Below are 18,693 nucleotides of genomic sequence, written 5' to 3' on the forward strand. Positions count from 1 at the left end.
AAAAAGGATTTATTTACTCCAGTGTGTGTCATATGTCAAAGTAAGATATTAATAGTCTAAAAATAAATAATTATAATACACATGCACTATCAAAATATATGAGGCTGCCCATGTATAGATTCTGCTTAGTGTGCATTATCAACTTCTATAAAAGCCAAGAGGGTAGACCAGAAGAGATGCAGAGAAGACCTCAGAAGTTCCATCAAGTGGTAAGAGCCTGTGCTTACTGTGACTGAAAGGAATTTAACATCATCACTTATGCGTCTGTACTCAAAGTAATTGTGCTTTTATTTATATTAATACATTTTAATAAAATTTTTTTTTTTTTTTTTAATCCAAGGGTAGTGAACATTTCATCTGGTCTCAAGGACAAAAGGCAAGTGAGTTTATGATTCAGTGTGTGGATTAGGGTAGAGGAAAACAGTTGTTATAGTCTGTATAGATGAAAACTGGTGAAGCATGCTGTTTTTAAAAACCTGTAATTTATTTACAAAGAAATGTGTTTAAAATGTATTAGTAAGATGAATTTAAGGAAGGGGTCCCATTGACCCTTTATTTTTGTGCCAAATATACCACCTATTGTATTCGCTTTCATTGTGTTGTATTGTATTCTGTTTTTCTTCTTCCACTTTTGAGTCTATGAGAGCCCATAGAACCTCTTGTGGGAAAGTTATATAAATTTGGCCCAAATGCAGAGGACATTTGACACATTTCTGTGCAGACTCAGTCTGAGGAAACAGAAAAAGGAGCGGGAAAGGGTCAATTGATGATGCTATAATAGAGCAAAACATGAAATTGGTTCAAACTACAGAACTGATGGTCTGATTAAATTCAAACTTGGGATGCAGTGTTGCTATCATAATCCATCATGAGATTTGCATAAATATAAATCATTAGAAAAGTTAATATAATGAAACCAAATCTGTCACAGAAATTTCTTAATATTTGTCAGGAAATATTTGTCTGTTTCATACATACTCGTAGCAGGAGGATGCACTCAGGCAGAGTGCCTAACATAACTTTCCTAACACAATTCATGTGTTTTATATTTTATGTGTCTGGCCTTTGTTGAATATTTATCAAATTTGTAACTCTTTAGTAAGCCGCCACCATGAGTACAGACGCGGAGATGGCCGTTTATGGCAAGGCTGCCATTTACCTTCGTAAGCCTGAGAGGGAGAGAATGGAGGCTCAGGCCAAACCGTTTGATGCCAAGGCTGCCTGCTATGTGGTTGATCCCACAGAGTTGTACCTCAAGGGAACAATCAAGAGCAAAGACGGTGGCAAAGTCACAGTTGTTTTGCTTGACACTAAGGAGGTCAATTTTAATTTCCATTTCATGTAGATACTCATTAAATTACTTATTACATTGTTTTCTTTTATATCTAATATCTAATTTATCAAATTTATAGGAGAGAGTTGCTAAGGAAGACGATGTCTACCCAATGAATCCTCCCAAGTATGACAAGATTGAGGACATGGCCATGATGACCCATCTCAATGAAGCCTCTGTGCTGTATAACCTCAAAGAGCGTTATGCTGCATGGATGATCTACGTAAGTTCTGAAACAACAAACAAAAGCATTTAAGTTCATTTGGTCTGTGTTGTTGCAATCTGACCATGTCTCTGCTCATTTCAGACCTACTCTGGACTCTTCTGCGCAACTGTGAACCCCTACAAGTGGCTCCCAGTGTATGATGCAGAAGTGGTGTCTGCCTACAGAGGCAAAAAGCGTATGGAGGCCCCACCCCACATCTTCTCTGTCTCTGACAACGCATATCAGTTCATGCAGACTGGTAAGACATTATGGAATTGAATGCTATAGAATTCATTAAGATGAATTAGATGTTGCTGTTAATATAATAAATGTTTACCGGATATTTTACAAATTTCAATCAACAGATAGAGAAAACCAGTCTGTCCTGATTACGTAAGTATTTTAATTTAATTTCAGACCATGACAAAAATGAAAAGTATAACATGGATGGAAAATTTATGGAGATATTTACAAAATAGAATTTAAGACTGAACAAAGATTGAATATACATTGAAAAGTCTACATGTCTTTCAATCTTCTGTCTTCTAATCTCTTATAAACCAGTGGAGAATCTGGTGCTGGAAAGACTGTGAACACCAAACGTGTCATCCAGTACTTTGCCACAGTTGCAGTGTCAGGTGTCAAGAAAGAGGCCAGTAAAATAAAGGTACGAGATACAAAACTATGTCATATATATTATTTTAAAAGATGATGATTTACACTCATCTCACAAACTATATGATATGTGAATTTGTGAAATGCCTATAAATTGTGTTTAGTCATGAAATAGAAAAACAATTGAAAATAACTGAAAACTCTTCAAACATCACAGGGCTCTCTTGAGGACCAGATCATTGCTGCCAACCCTCTGCTTGAGTCTTATGGTAATGCCAAGACTGTGAGAAATGACAACTCCTCTCGTTTTGTAAGTTAACCACTGTTTATTTACAGTACAGATGGTCAGTTGTGTTACATTTTACTGTACAGAGTTTTCTATAAAGAGATTATAATAATTATTTATGTATTATGCTATTATGATTTAAACAGGGTAAATTCATCAGAATTCATTTCGGCACCACTGGAAAACTGGCTAGTGCTGACATTGAGACATGTAGGTGGACATGATTTCATTGATCCATCCTGAACAGTTGTCTTTGTCTGTCACTCTTCAGATGATTGTGACTCAAGTACATTTTCTCAACAGATCTGCTGGAGAAGTCTAGAGTGTCATTCCAGCTTCCAGATGAGAGAGGCTACCACATCTTCTTCCAGATGATGACCAACCATAAGCCTGAGATTGTTGGTAGGTGCACATATTTCATTCATTCAATGTTTCAGATGATATTGTAAGATGCTCTTTCATTAATGCTGTGTATTTTACAGAAATGGCACTCATCACCACCAACCCCTATGACTTCCCCATGTGCAGTCAGGGTCAGATCACAGTGGCCAGCATTGATGATAAAGCTGAGCTGGATGCTACTGATGTGAGTCATTGCTATTTAAATATTGACATATTCTATTTAAATATGGCAAATCATATATTTTATTATTCTCTGTAATTTACAGGAAGCTATTGACATTCTTGGTTTCACAAGTGAGGATAAAGTAGGCATCTACAAGTTCACTGGAGCAGTGATTCATCATGGTAACATGAAGTTCAAGCAGAAGCAGCGTGAGGAGCAGGCTGAGCCTGATGGCACAGAGGGTGAGACTTGTTATCCTGGGCTTTAAAATAGTAACCATTGCACTGACTTTGCTGATAACAGAAACTGTGTATAAAATGTTTAGTGTAAATATAAACCAGAAGTTGCGTACATATCAATAAATCTAAACATAAAATGGAAAGTACCTAGTGCCTGATTTATTATAATTTTACACAAAAGACTCTATACAGCAAAGATAATTTATTTTAAAATGTATTTAACAGAGGCTGACAAAATCGCCTATCTTCTGGGTTTGAACTCTGCTGATATGCTGAAGGGTTTGTGCTACCCCAGAGTCAAGGTCGGAAATGAGTATGTGACCAAAGGCCAGACCGTGCAACAGGTATAGTAACATTTCCAGCATGCCATGTCTTTAACCTAAAATTCTGGCTAATTATTGCAGAAGCAGAATGAAATATCCACTCTATTCTACTTACAGGTGTACAACTCTGTTAGCGCCTTGGCCAAATCTATCTATGAGAGGATGTTCTTGTGGATGGTCATTCGTATCAACCAGATGTTGGACACAAAACAACAAAGAAATTTCTACATTGGCGTGCTGGATATTGCTGGCTTTGAGATCTTTGATGTAAGACTGATTCTTTTATCTCTTTTTATGTCAAAATGAATGATATTCAGAAGGTAGTAAACGTTTCTGTCATTTTTTGTCCTCCAGTACAACAGCATGGAGCAGCTGTGTATCAACTTCACCAATGAGAAACTGCAACAGTTTTTCAACCACACCATGTTTGTGCTGGAGCAAGAGGAGTACAAGAAGGAGGGCATTGTTTGGGATTTCATTGACTTCGGCATGGACTTGGCTTCTTGCATTGAGCTCATTGAGAAGGTTATCAATGGTTTATGAATTTATTAATTTCCATTGATCCTATTCTCAAAATCTCCAATTTTTGACAATAAACAACATTCTTTTATAAACAGCCCATGGGTATCTTCTCCATCCTTGAAGAGGAGTGCATGTTCCCCAAGGCTTCAGACGTTTCCTTCAAGAACAAGCTATATGATCAGCATCTTGGCAAGAACAAAGCTTTCGAGAAACCAAAGCCTGCCAAAGGCAAGGCTGAAGCCCACTTCTCCCTGGTTCACTACGCTGGAACTGTGGACTACAATGTCACTGGCTGGCTGGACAAGAACAAGGATCCACTGAATGATTCTGTTCTGCTGCTGTACCAGAAGTCTTCTGTCAAACTGCTGGCTACTCTCTACCCACCTGTTGTTGAGGGTAAAGAAAAAATCTATTTAACAAAAGTTTGATTCAGTTTTGAACTAACTTTCTTGTTTTTGCATTTATACATGTTCCTTTGTATTTTTATCTCAATAGATAATACTAAAAAGGGAGGCAAGAAGAAGGGTGGCTCCATGCAGACTGTGTCTTCCCAGTTCAGGGTATGTATAGAGATGACATCACAGCAATATTGCATTATTTTAGAAAAAAAAATAAAATAAAGAAATACAAAGCATGCCAACCTTTTTCTATTCTCCACAGGAGAACTTGGGCAAACTCATGACCAACTTGAGGGCCACTCACCCTCACTTTGTGCGTTGCCTGATTCCCAATGAGTCCAAGACTCCAGGTAAAGTATAATAAAAAATAAAAAAAAACGTACAGATATTTTGGTTCTCAATATATATGATGAAGTTAATTTACCAAGTTCATGGTGTAAACTGTTCGTTTTAGGTCTCATGCAGAACTTCCTGGTTATCCACCAGCTGAGGTGTAACGGTGTTCTGGAGGGTATCAGAATCTGCACAAAGGGCTTCCCCAGCAGAATCCAATATGGTGACTTTAAGCAGAGGTAAATGGGACCACATGAAAACAACATTTCCTAGGAGGTTCCTAATTAAAAGATATGAAGTATTTTGATAAATTTTCCACAGATACAAGGTGCTGAATGCCGGTGTTATCCCAGAGGGACAGTTTATGGATAACAAGAAGGCCAGTGAGAAACTCCTGGGATCCATCGACGTTAATCATGACGACTACAGATTTGGACATACAAAGGTTCATTATTTAGCTTTACAAATTTCAAAGATTCAGTGATCATGGTCATTTAGCTTATACAGTTTAAATCAATATTTTTTGATTTACTGTTTTACATAAATTCAGGTGTTCTTCAAAGCTGGTCTTCTGGGTGTTCTTGAGGAGATGCGTGATGAGAAACTGGCTGCTCTGGTCACAATGACTCAGGCTCTCTGTCGTGGCTACGTGATGAGGAGGGAGTATGTGAAAATGACGGAGAGGAGGTGATTATTCTCATGAGTAAATATGACATCAATGATAACTGCAAACTTAATAATGATTATGCCATTTAATGATGAATTATTCACAGGGAGTCGATTTACACCATCCAATACAACATCCGTTCATTCATGAATGTCAAACATTGGCCATGGATGAAGGTTTATTACAAGATTAAGCCTCTGCTTCAGAGTGCAGAGACTGAGAAGGAGCTGGCAAACATGAAAGAGGACTATACAAAATGCAAAGAGGCTTTGGTTAAGGCTGAAGCCAGAAAGAAGGAGCTTGAAGAAAAGATGGTATCACTGCTGCAAGAGAAAAATGATCTGCAGCTGCAAGTTGCATCTGTGAGTATATTTTATAATTAACTGAATTTTGGCTACATTAAAAATGAGCAAGGTTGTTTCCAATGAAATAGCAATCTATTTTACTAACAGGAATCTGAGGGTCTCTCAGATGCTGAGGAGAGGTGTGAGGGTCTGATTAAAAGCAAAATCCAACTTGAAGCTAAACTCAAAGAGACAACTGAGAGACTGGAGGATGAGGAAGAAATCAATGCTGAACTGACAGCCAAGAAGAGGAAACTGGAGGATGAGTGCTCTGAGCTGAAGAAAGACATCGATGACCTGGAGCTCACCTTGGCTAAAGTGGAGAAGGAGAAACATGCCACTGAGAATAAGGTTGGAGATTGAGTTGGTTTAACATTAGATTTAATCTCTCTTTTATATATTGATATAGAATATGAATTGTAATATTTAAGTTTACTTGGAACAAAAAATCCTACAGGTCAAGAACTTGACTGAGGAAATGGCAGCTCAGGATGAGAGCATTGCTAAGGTTACGAAGGAGAAGAAAGCCCTCCAAGAGGCACATCAGCAGACACTGGATGATCTTCAGGCCGAGGAGGACAAAGTCAACACCCTGAGCAAAGCCAAGACAAAGCTTGAGCAGCAAGTTGATGATGTGAGTTGATTATGTAAATTAATTATATTAATTCATCAAATCAACTGTTTTCTGCTGTGAACATATTTTATATATCATTGTCCTGTAGCTTGAGGGTTCCCTTGAACAAGAGAAGAAGCTCCGCATGGACCTGGAGAGAACCAAGAGAAAGCTTGAAGGAGACCTGAAATTATCCCAAGAGTCCGTCATGGACCTGGAGAATGACAAGCAGCAATCTGATGAGAAAATAAAAAAGTAATTAAAGCAGGAAATCTTTGAAAACATTGAACATTTTTATTGTTGTGTTATGTTTGTTTTTTTACAAGTACTTATTGTTGAACAGGAAAGACTTTGAAACAAGTCAGCTGCTCAGCAAGATTGAAGATGAACAATCTCTAGGTGCTCAACTCCAGAAGAAAATCAAGGAGCTTCAGGTATTTTGAGATTTTTTTATTCAAACATTACATCATTATGATCAAATACAGATAACCAAAAATCTAATTAATTACTTACCACCATAGGCCCGCATTGAGGAACTGGAGGAAGAGATCGAGGCTGAGCGCGCTGCTCGTGCCAAGATTGAGAAGCAGAGAGCTGATCTCTCCAGGGAACTTGAGGAGATCAGTGAGAGGCTTGAGGAGGCTGGAGGAGCCACTTCTGCTCAGATCGAGATGAATAAGAAGCGTGAAGCTGAATTCCAGAAGCTGCGTCGTGATCTTGAAGAGTCCACCCTCCAGCATGAAGCTACTGCTGGTGCCCTCCGCAAGAAGCAGGCAGACAGTGTGGCCGAGCTGGGAGAGCAAATCGACAACCTGCAGCGTGTCAAGCAGAAGCTTGAGAAAGAGAAGAGCGAATTCAAAATGGAGATTGATGATCTTTCCAGCAACATGGAAGCTGTTGCCAAAGCAAAGGTTGGGAAATATTCTAAAGAATATATGTGACCCATGCTGGCAAAATGTGTCGGAATACGCATGTGCTAATTACGAGCTACAGGCAAATGTAAATTTTGGTCGAATTTCATTTTCATTCACAAAAATTGGTTCATTAAGCCCTCTTCTAGCGATCCCAATGCTCCAAATAGTAATTAAACATCTAAAATGATCTTTATTTTTACGTTTTCTAAAAGGGGTGTACCTTCCTAAATCTTTCCTTTGTTCTAATAATCCATGAAAAATTGCCATTTTTCTTTACTCGCTTCTCAACGACTGGTGCTTCCCCTCAGCACAAGTTTTAATATTCATAGCGAATTCTCGATGGCTTAAGTCTGAACCAATGAAATACGATTTTTAAACTCATGCTGATGTAAACAAAATTATCTTACTTGCACTGACTGACAGATCAACACAAAGACGCCTCTCAGAAAGCACGCAATCCCAATATACACCTGTCCACAGAATTGCAGTATTTCAAAATATCTGTCTTGCCGAATATTCACGTAAACCTTATCTGTTATGCCTTAAGTGAACGTTTGGTTAACTGTTGGGGAAAAACATCTGCTATGTAACATTATAATAGATACGTGCACTACAGTAGGTCTCAATATACAGGCTGCTGTCTCATTAATGTTAATCAAACAATTGTGGTATCATGGAAAACATTTTTTATATATATTTTTCCTATAGATATTTGGTTTTGATTTGTGTGTGCCAAATTTGGTGGTATTTTCCATGGATTTTAAGGTATGGTTGCTGGGTGATTTTGTTTTGGATCCTTCAGAAAACTTTAACTAGATTTTTCTCAAAATATACTTTACTGACTCTATTGACTTCAAATAGGTGTAGCGCAGTCCTTTTTTGTCTGGTTCCAACAAATCATACATCATCATACAGGAAGGTTTTTTGTTAAGAATAAAAGTAAATAACAATAACTAGTTTTTGAAAATGTGCTCATTGTGACTCATTTTGGCAGCACGGGTCACATACAACAAGTCTTGAAGTTCTTTCAAATATCTAATGACTTTTGTATTTGCAGGGCAATCTTGAGAAGATGTGCCGCACACTTGAGGACCAACTTAGTGAAATTAAGTCCAAGAATGACGAGAACGTTCGTCAGTTAAATGATCTCAGTACTCAAAGTGCAAGATTTCAAACTGAAAATGGTAACTCATGAACAAATTCATATTCTATAAAAAGTAATTAATGTCAATAATTAACAATAATTTTCAACAATACTTAATCAAAAATAATAGTGTATTAAGATTGTTCAGCTGTAAATTTCTGACTGTAACACTGATACAATCTTACATCCATTTGTTTTTAAATAAACTGATAGAGACATAGAAAAGTCTGACACAGTGAATCTAAATCTATACAGGTGAGTTTGGCCGTCAGCTGGAGGAGAAGGAGGCTCTGGTTTCTCAGCTCACCAGAGGCAAACAAGCTTCCACTCAGCAAATTGAGGAGCTTAAGAGGCATATTGAAGAGGAGGTTAAGGTAATACAGCATAATCAATTCATGCACATACTTGTCAATTACTTTACTGTAGAGACAATAATACAATAATATAATGCGACTTTGTCCTTTAGGCTAAGAACGCACTGGCCCATGCTGTGCAATCTGCCCGTCATGACTGCGACCTGCTCCGTGAGCAGTTTGAGGAAGAGCAGGAGGCAAAGGCTGAGCTGCAGCGGGGAATGTCAAAGGCCAACAGTGAGGTTGCTCAGTGGAGAACCAAATATGAAACTGATGCCATCCAGCGCACTGAGGAGCTTGAAGAGTCCAAGTATGTATATTACTGTATAATATTCCTAACTCTCACAGCTATTTTATAGATTAGAATTAAAAATAATGTGTATTACTTAACAGGAAGAAACTGGCTCAGCGTCTGCAAGAGGCAGAGGAACAAGTTGAGGCCGTAAACTCTAAATGTGCATCTCTGGAGAAGACCAAACAGAGACTCCAGGGTGAGGTGGAGGACCTCATGATCGATGTGGAGAGAGCCAATGGTTTGGCTGCCAACCTTGACAAGAAGCAGAAGAACTTCGACAAGGTAAACAGTTTCAGTCATATTATATTCTCTTTGTAAAGTATTGCTTGAATGGGCTTTGTTCAACATTTTTTAAACAAACTCTATCCTAAAATATCTCCACCAAAGGTCCTGGCAGAATGGAAGCAGAAATATGAGGAAGGTCAGGCCGAGCTAGAAGGTGCCCAGAAAGAGGCTCGTTCACTCAGCACTGAACTGTTCAAGATGAAGAACTCCTATGAGGAGAGCCTGGATCAGCTGGAGACCCTCAAGAGAGAGAACAAGAATCTGCAGCGTAAGAATGAAACCGTTAAATTAGAAAAAAAAATTAAAGGGATTGTTCACCCAAAATGAAAATTATTTTACTATTTACTGACCCTCATGTCGTTCCAAACTCGTGAGACTTTTGTTCATCTTCGGAACACAAATTAAGATCTTTTTGATGAAATCTGAGAGCTCAATTCATATGGATTAGTTTTATGATCTCTTTATAACCTTTTTGAAGTGTCAAAGAATCAATTATGTAGAGGTCTATGGAGGGACAGAAAACTTTCAAATTTCATCAAAAAGATCTTCATTTGCGTTCCAAAGATGAACGAAAGTCTTACGGGTTTGTAATGACACGAGGGTGAGTAATTAATTAATGATAACATTTTCATTTTTTGGGTGAACTATCCCTTTAAATGTTCTAATTCTCAGTGAACATTAAAAAGTAAGCACATATGATTAATGCATGTGCATTATGATACATCTTATATGTTTTTCTCTCTATAGAGGAAATTTCAGATCTGACAGAGCAGTTAGGTGAGACTGGTAAGAGCATCCATGAGCTGGAAAAGGCCAAGAAGACAGTGGAGACTGAGAAGTCAGAGATTCAGACGGCCCTGGAAGAGGCTGAAGTGAGTATCTGGAGATCAATATGGAATTCTTGCTAGAACCATCATACTGTGTTGTTGTATTCACTGTGTGTATTTTCATTCTTATATTTAAATGTTGTTTTATTTTTCATAGGGTACACTGGAGCATGAGGAGTCCAAGATTCTTCGTGTCCAGCTTGAGCTAAACCAGATCAAGGGAGAGGTTGACAGGAAGCTTGCAGAGAAGGATGAGGAGATGGAGCAGATCAAGAGGAACAGCCAGAGAGTCATTGAATCCATGCAGGGAACTCTGGACTCTGAAGTCAGGAGCAGGAATGATGCCCTGAGAATCAAGAAGAAGATGGAGGGAGACCTTAATGAGATGGAGATTCAGCTGAGCCACTCTAATCGCCAGGCTGCTGAGGCCCAGAAACAGCTCAGGAACGTTCAGGGACAACTCAAGGTATTTGACTTCTGTTCGACTTTGGGATGTAGTAGGGGGTGGTGTGACGCAATGGATAAGACACATGCCTTTGGTGTGAGAGACCCGGGTTCGAATCCACTGTGAGACACCAATGTGTCCCTGAGCAAGACACTTAACCCCTAGTTGCTCCAGAGGCGTGCGACCTCTGACATATATAGCAATTGTAAGTCGCTTTGGATAAAAGCGTCAGCTAAATGAATAAATGTAAATGTAAATGTAAATGTAGTAATATGTTTGTATAATCTAACTTTTGTTAGGTTAAGGTCACCAGAAAGCACATTGAAAGCTTATTCTAAAGCTATTGTTATGTTCAGGATGCCCAACTGCACCTTGATGATGCCCAGAGAGGACAGGAAGACATGAAGGAGCAGGCGGCCATGGTGGAGCGCAGAAACACTCTGATGCAGTCTGAGATTGAGGAGCTGAGAGCTGCTCTGGAGCAGACAGAGAGAGGCCGCAAAGTGGCTGAACAAGAGCTGGTGGATATCAGTGAGCGTGTTGGGCTGCTGCACTCTCAGGTAAGGGCAAATTGTTTCCCTGAAATTAAGGCAATTGAGAGCATCATTCAAAATGTTCAAACTGTTGCTTTCCATTTTGTAGAACACAAGTCTCCTGAACACCAAGAAGAAGCTTGAGGCTGACCTTGTTCATGTCCAGAGTGAAGTTGATGACACTGTACAGGAAGCCAGAAATGCAGAGGAGAAAGCCAAGAAGGCCATTACTGATGTGAGAAACAGTAGCTGCCAAATGTTTCATAAGACGCTTACATACATTTTACATAAAAAATGTGGATCTAATGACTTTCTGTATTAATGCAAAAGGCTGCAATGATGGCAGAAGAGCTGAAGAAGGAGCAGGACACCAGTTCTCACCTTGAGAGGATGAAGAAGAATCTGGAGATCACAGTGAAGGACCTGCAGCACCGTCTGGATGAGGCTGAGAATCTGGCCATGAAAGGAGGAAAGAAACAACTCCAGAAGTTGGAGTCCAGAGTAAGCCTCTTTATAGTTATGATATGGGCAAGGTGAAGTATGTTATATTATGATTTGTTTGAATAAAAATAATATGTTCTTTAGGTCCGTGAGCTTGAGACTGAAGTTGAAGCTGAGCAGAGACGTGGAGCTGATGCTGTTAAAGGTGTCCGCAAATATGAGAGGAGAGTGAAAGAGCTCACTTATCAGGTATGACCATATTCCTCACAAGTTTGTTCAGACAAAAGAGCCTGTATAATAGTGTATGCACTAACAATGCCTATTTTTAGTAAAGGATCAATGCTTAATTTTGTAAATGTGTATTTTTTGCAGACTGACGAGGACAAGAAGAACATCGCCAGACTCCAGGATTTGGTTGACAAACTGCAGCTGAAGGTCAAAGTCTACAAGAGGCAGTCTGAAGAGGCGGTATGTAAAATCGAATAGAATATTTTGACACTGTAATTATTTACATTGGAATGCTAATTTGATGAAACGTGATACATGAACCATATTAAAAAAAAAAACTTTAGGAGGAGCAAGGCAACACTCACCTGTCCAAGTTGAGGAAGGTGCAGCATGAGCTTGAGGAGGCTGAGGAGCGTGCTGACATTTCTGAGTCTCAGGTCAACAAGCTCAGAGTAAAGAGCCGTGATGCTGGAAAGGTTAGACCAAGTAGACGAGTTTTTTGCATGATTTATTCAACTTGTTTATCCAAATATATGAACTACCTCTTAGAAGTAGTAGTGGATCTATAATAATTGCATTTTGCTGATGTTACATATCCTGTATGACATTTGCACATCTGTATTCTCTTCATTATGTAAAGTGAAGAACATTTTTGTTAATAAGACTAATGTTTAACTCTTCCTTCTTTCCCAGGCCAAAGAAGAATGAATCTTTAACACTTGAAAGGAGCATTAAAGTCATATAATATGAATGTTTAATGTAAAAGTACCTTTCTTAAAGGGATACTCCACTTTTTTCGGAAATAAGCTCATTTTACAACTCCCCCAGAGTTAAACAGTTGAGTTTTACCGTTTTAGAATCCATTCAGCCGAACTCCGTGTCTGACGGTACCACTTTTAGCATAGCTTAGCACAGATCATTGATTCTGATGAGTCCAGTAGCATTTCTTTCAAAATGACCAAAGAGTTTCAATATTTTTCCTATTTAAAACTTGACTCTTCTGTAGTTAAACCGTGTACTAAGATCGACGGAAAATGAAAAGTTGCGATTTTCTAAGCCTATATGGCTAGGAACTACTCTCATTCCAGCGTAATAATCAAGGAACTATGTGGCTGTACCATGAGTGCAGCAGGCGTAATGATATGACGCAGCGCCTGAAAATAGTCCCCAGCTCGGTAACTTCTTCCAACGTGACCGGGACTAAGTTTGTCTAACCTATTAGACCTATTTTCAGGCGCAGCGTCATATCATTACGCCTGCTGCACTCATGGTACAGCCGCACAGTTCCTTGATTATTACGCCGGAATGAGAGTAGTTCCTAGCCATATAGGCTTAGAAAATCGCAACTTTTCATTTTCCGTCGATCTTAGTACACGGTTTAACTACAGAAGAGTCAAGTTTTAAATAGGAAAAATATTGAAACTCTTTGGTCATTTTGAAAGAAATGCTACTGGACTCATCAGAATCAATGATCTGTGCTAAGCTATGCTAAAAGTGGTACCGTCAGACCCGGAGTTCGGCTGAATGGATTCTAAAACGGTAAAACTCAACTGTTTAACTCTGGGGGAGATGTAAAATGAGCATATTTCCGAAAAAAGTGGAGTATCCCTTTAATAAAACTGTTTATTTCAGCAAATAATTAGCCTTTGTGTGATTTTTCAACAAGATACACTAGTACAACACTAATATTGGATCTATATGATTACATTAAACCTTATTATTCACATCACATGTGTGCTGAGTATCAAGAGTGTCTTGAAACCAAATTTGAACTTTTAAAGGTTCCATAAAAGTTCAAAAGGTTTCATAAAATTGAATTCTCATGTTTACTGAATGCATTCGCTCAAACATTTCTGCTATAAAGTTTCCACCTTGGACTGATGTTATTGATTATTGCAATATTCTGTGAACTAGCCTTCCAGTTAGCACAATTAAGCCTCTACAGATGATCCAGAGATCTAAAAAGTAAATATAATACCTGGAAAAAGCTATCTGTAATCACATTTATCATTTTCATTAAATTATATCATATTATAATATATATTTTATATATATATTTAATATAATTATTATATTTAATATAATATAATTTAATTAATTTATAATATAATGCATGCATTTATAATATAATAGCCTATAATGAGCAAGCAACAAGGTGTTTTTCTGAAATACAAAAATATGAGTGAATGACACGTGTGGAGTACTATGATGTATCACATGCTCCCACACCAAGCACTGAATGAGCCAGAGATGGCTCAGTCACATCCAGTCTATAATATCTCGCAAATGTTTGGGGTGATGCCCAGCTCCAAATGTCCTAAATAGACACCCCTGAACAGTGCCCAAGAGGTAACCATTCCTGGAGTGAGCTTGAAGCCCTGATAAATATTGTAAACTTTTGCGTCTTTGTAACACATTACAATCGCGTTTACCACTCAGTGAGAGAGTGGTAAAACGAAATGGGTCCCCCCTTATAATTGTCAGCACAAGAGACGAAGAGCGGACTGCTCTTTCGTAACAAACTCATCCTCTGCACGTAAGTGCGGGCACAGATAGTTTAACCGCTCTTCTTCTGATGTAGAAAAAGGTGTGCTTCTGATGTCTCATTGACTTTAGGAACAAACTCCGGATTAGTTTTCAGTGTAACTTTCGATCCACCCACTGAAAACCGCTGTACAGTGAGAATGTACAGACAAAGCGTGTAATTCACTCACCCGCTTTGATGTAGTGAGAGCAAGCAGTAAAGCTGTCTCTAAAGAAAGACACTGTAAATCAATACTCTTTAATGGTTCAATAGGGGGCTGGAAGAATACGTCCAGAACCACAGATAAATCCCAGGATGGGATCAGAGACTTAGTGACCGAAAGTAACCGTCTCACACACTCATAAATCGTTATACTGTATTAAGGGGTGCTAGCTTATTGTTTCTGAATCCAGCCCCAAATGACAAGCTGAGATGAACTTTTACTGTTGAAAAGGCTCTACCTTTATCTTATAGTTCCTGCAGAAAGCAGAGAACATCTGATACAGAGCATAAGAACGAAAGGATTCATCTCTCTGCGCACCATCGTTCAAAAACGTCTCAGGTTACGACTGTAACTCTTGTTCCCTGAGAACAGGAAACGAGACACTGCGTCCTGAGACACTTTGGGGAACGCCTCAGCATGACTGATGACTGAAGTTCAGTATAATCTCTGCAATCGTATTGGCCGGCGACAGCCATGACGTCACTACTAGTGTGACCAGGAAGTTTAAAAGAGAACATGTCATCCATTTCTTCGTCTGAAGGGACTGTGCAGGCAGCCTGGAGGCATGGCGATGAGACGCACTGTGTTTTCAGATCATCCGTGCTTCTTCAGCAGAGTAGAGAGAGTGCGCGCGCATGGTTGCCAGATACTATTGAAAAGACCGGGTAAAAAACGTGTTCTTTTAACAGAGAAGCTCTGACTGGGGGTTTAAATGATTGAAATCTGGCAACCGTAAGCATGAAGCTCGTAAAAACAGTCAATGTGTTGTCGTCTCCTTTATATGACAAAAACAAGTAGTTTTGGTCCAGTTTTTATTTTTTAAACGCATTTCAGTCTCGTCTTTTTTCGTCATCGATATTGCATGTGTTGATATAGTCACAATTATCGTTTAATGACGTGGGTGTCGTCTCTCATCGTCTTGTCTTAGTCAGGGAAAAACAGGTCGTCAACGAACATTTTCCGTCATAGTTTTCATTAACTGTGCTCTGTGATATGTGTTGGGTCCCCGCTATGATAACAGTAACTTTCTCAAATGTTTACAGAACAAGCGGGAACCCAGTGTGCCTGTATCTTTCTCTATTGCTGATCTATTACAAGATAGAAAGTCTAAGGCCTTCAATAGCCGTACAGCAAACCCAACTAATCTTGTGCCTATTACACGTCAAACTAAGATTGATGTGGGGACACTAAAAGTTAGCACTTTTAAACATCAGCTCACTTAAGAATAAATCACTTCTAGTCAGCAACTTAATAACCACCTGGATTTTATGCTTCTAAAGGAAACCTGGCTAGAAGACAGCTGCAGTGCAACAGTCCTCAATGAAACATCCCCTCCTAATTTTACTTTTATGAGTGTCTGCAGAGCGAGTAGGAGAGGTGGGGGTCTAGCTGCTCTTTTTAAAGATATCTATCAATGTAAGCAAATATCATTTGGGAATTACCTGTCTTTCGAATATCTGGGTATTGTGTTAAAAGGTGCTCCACGTATTTTATTTATCATTATTTACAGGCCTCCAAAATACTCTCCAATCTTTGCTGAGGATTTTACAGAACTGTTATCAACAATTACCTCAGAGTTTGACTGTTTTGCCATTGCTGGAGATTTTAACATTCACATAGATAATGCAGAAACCAATATGGCAAAAGAAATCAAAACTGTTTTAAAAACTTTTGATCTGACTCAGCATGTACATGGACCCACACACAATCGTGGACACACTCTAGATTTACTTATCAGTAAGGGTCTAAACATTTCACTGATTGTTATTAAGGATGTAGCACTGTCCGATCATTTCTGTATTTTCTTTGATATATTGATCTCTCCTGCCATTGAAGCTAGATCAGTGTCTGTCAAGAAGAGATGCTTAAATGAGAACACTGGTGTCCTATTTATGAAGGCTATATCTTTAACACCAAGCATATCTGCTGACTCTGTTGATTTTCTCCTTGATTATTTTAACTCAAAAGTTAAAAGTGTAACTGATGATATTGCTCCTGTGAAAGTCAGGAAGAAGAGTGGCAGACAAAAAGCACCTTGGAGAAACTCAACAGCAGTGCAAAATATGAGAAGACAATGCAGAAAAGCAGAGCACATGTGGCGGAAGACAAAACTTGTAGTCCATTATAACATCTACAAAGACAGCCTTCATGCTTTCAATATGGAACTAGGCAAAGCTAGACAGACTTTCTTCTCAAATATTATAAACAGCAATTTAAACAACACACACACTCTTTTTGCTACTGTAGAGAGACTGACAAACCCCCCAAGCCAGATTCCCAGTGAAATGCTCTCAGACAGCAAATGCAGTGAGTTTGCTTCTTTCTTCTCTGAGAAAATGAATAATATCAGAAAGGTGATCAGCACATCCTTGAGTTGCGCTGGGGTCAGACAGATCAGACCACCTGAGAAAGTAGTTACTATGTCTGATTTCAAAGAAATTGATGGCAACATTTTGGGAAGAAAAGCCGTACAGCACCTTAAAACATTAACCTGCGCTCTTGACACACTTCCCACATCCTTTTTCAAAAGTGTGTTAAACAGTTTAGAAGCAGATCTTCTCAAAGTGGTAAATGCCTCACTTCTCTCTGGGAGTTTTCCAAACTCCCTTAAAACTGCAGTTGTCAAGCCCCTCCTGAAAAAGAGCAATCTGGATAAGACCATATTAAGCAACTATAGACCGATCTTAAATCTTCAATCAGCTGAACAAATTCTTAAGCTCGAATGGATACTTTGACAATTTTCAATCTGGTTTTCCGACCGCACCACAGCACAGAGACAGCGCTCATAAAGATAATAAACGATATTCGGTAAATACTGATATTGGCAAATTATCAGTGCTGGTACTACTCGACCTCAGTGCTGCATTTGACACTGTCGATCATAACATACTTCTTGACAGGCTGGAAAACTGGGTGGGGCTTTCTGGGATAGTCCTAAAATGGTTCAGGTCATACTGAGGAGGGAGAGGTTATTATGTGAGTATAGAAGACCATAAGTCTGAGTGGACATCCATGACATGCGGAGTCCCTCAAGGATCAATTCTTGCGCCACTCCTGTTCAACCTGTACATGCTCCCAATGAGCCAAATAATGAAAAAGAACCAAATTGCTTACCACAGCTATGCAGACGACACTCAGATCTACTTAGCCCTATCGCCTAACGATTTCAGCCACATTGACTCCCTGTGCCAATGCATTGATGAAGTCAACAGTTGGATGTGCCAAAACTTTCTTCAGTTAAACAAAGACAAAACTGAAGTCATTGCGTTTGGAAACAAAGATGAAGTTCTCAAGGTGAACGCATACCTTAACCACTCTAGGGGTCAAACAACGAAAAAAAATCACTAGAGTCAGACCTTAGTTTCAGTAGTCATGTCAAAGCAATAACTAAATCAGCATACTATCATCTGAAAAATATTGCAAGAATTAGATGCTTTTTTTTCCAGACAAGACTTAGAGAAACTTGTACATGCTTTCATCACCAGCAGGGTGGATTATTGTAATGGACTCCTCACTGGCCTTCCCAAAAAGACCATAAGACAGTTGCAGCTCATACAGAACGCTGCCGCCAGGATTCTGAGCAGAACCAGAAAATATGAACATATCACACCAGTCCTCAGGTCTTTACACTGGCTCCCAGTTAGATTTAGGATTGATTTTAAAGTATTATTACTGGTATATAAATCATTCAATGGCCTAGGACCTCAATACATTGCAGATATGCTCACTGAATATAAACCCAACAGATCACTCAGATCACTAGGATCACATCAGCTAGAAATACCAAGGGTTCACTCTAAGCATGGCGAGTCCGCTTTTAGCTATTATGCCAGCCGCAGCTGGAAACAGCTTCCAGAAGAGATCAGATGTGCTCCTACAGTAGTCACACTCAAATCCAGACTCAAAACACATCTGTTTAGCTGTGCATTTACTGAATGAGCACTGTGCCATTGTGCGTCAAACTGTTTACTGTACTGTATTTTATTTTATTTTTCTAAACTGTTTTAATTATTCTGATTTCTTTTTATTATTTTAATT

The 18,693-nt window shown here is 38.9% G+C and overlaps 1 protein-coding gene across 4 annotated transcripts; it reads left to right on the plus strand.

The window, feature by feature from the left end:
* The first annotated feature begins 100 nt into the window (after positions 1-100).
* Positions 101-13,790, plus strand: LOC311285296 (myosin heavy chain, fast skeletal muscle-like). 4 transcript variants are annotated; one of them, XR_014626332.1, is made up of 42 exons: positions 101-209; positions 341-376; positions 1,100-1,318; positions 1,413-1,556; positions 1,641-1,797; positions 1,904-1,931; positions 2,103-2,205; positions 2,371-2,463; positions 2,586-2,649; positions 2,743-2,841; positions 2,922-3,025; positions 3,108-3,246; positions 3,469-3,587; positions 3,684-3,833; positions 3,921-4,091; positions 4,184-4,484; positions 4,584-4,648; positions 4,749-4,836; positions 4,941-5,058; positions 5,141-5,264; positions 5,370-5,506; positions 5,593-5,848; positions 5,939-6,181; positions 6,288-6,464; positions 6,553-6,698; positions 6,787-6,877; positions 6,965-7,354; positions 8,415-8,541; positions 8,757-8,875; positions 8,968-9,164; positions 9,248-9,431; positions 9,537-9,702; positions 10,182-10,306; positions 10,419-10,727; positions 11,063-11,266; positions 11,349-11,474; positions 11,570-11,740; positions 11,825-11,929; positions 12,053-12,148; positions 12,253-12,384; positions 12,602-12,673; positions 13,512-13,790. XR_014626332.1 is itself a non-coding variant. In XM_084400888.1 (41 exons), exons 3-41 carry the CDS (start codon positions 1,112-1,114, stop codon positions 12,614-12,616), a joined length of 5,790 nt encoding a protein of 1,929 aa, XP_084257014.1. In that variant the 5' UTR covers positions 101-209; positions 341-376; positions 1,100-1,111; the 3' UTR covers positions 12,617-13,787. The 4 variants fall into 4 exon arrangements, 2 of the variants coding, with proteins under 2 accessions (XP_084257014.1, XP_084257015.1); XR_014626333.1 differs by having other exon boundaries at positions 176-209; positions 341-380; XM_084400888.1 differs by having other exon boundaries at positions 12,602-13,787.
* The last annotated feature ends 4,903 nt before the right edge of the window (positions 13,791-18,693 follow it).

The sequence above is a fragment of the Rutilus rutilus genome (genome assembly GCF_951802725.1).
Source record: "Rutilus rutilus genome assembly, chromosome: 25".
Classification (NCBI taxonomy): domain Eukaryota; kingdom Metazoa; phylum Chordata; class Actinopteri; order Cypriniformes; family Leuciscidae; genus Rutilus; species Rutilus rutilus.

Bases quoted from the DNA above. Each gene is read 5' to 3' on its own strand.
- LOC311285296 (XM_084400888.1), top strand. From the start codon at position 1,112: ATGAGTACAGACGCGGAGATGGCCGTTTATGGCAAGGCTGCCATTTAC. The intron at 2,206-2,370 runs GTACGAGATACA...CAAACATCACAG, and splicing joins AAGAGGCCAGTAAAATAAAG to GGCTCTCTTGAGGACCAGAT. The intron at 9,432-9,536 runs GTAAACAGTTTC...TCTCCACCAAAG, and splicing joins AGCAGAAGAACTTCGACAAG to GTCCTGGCAGAATGGAAGCA.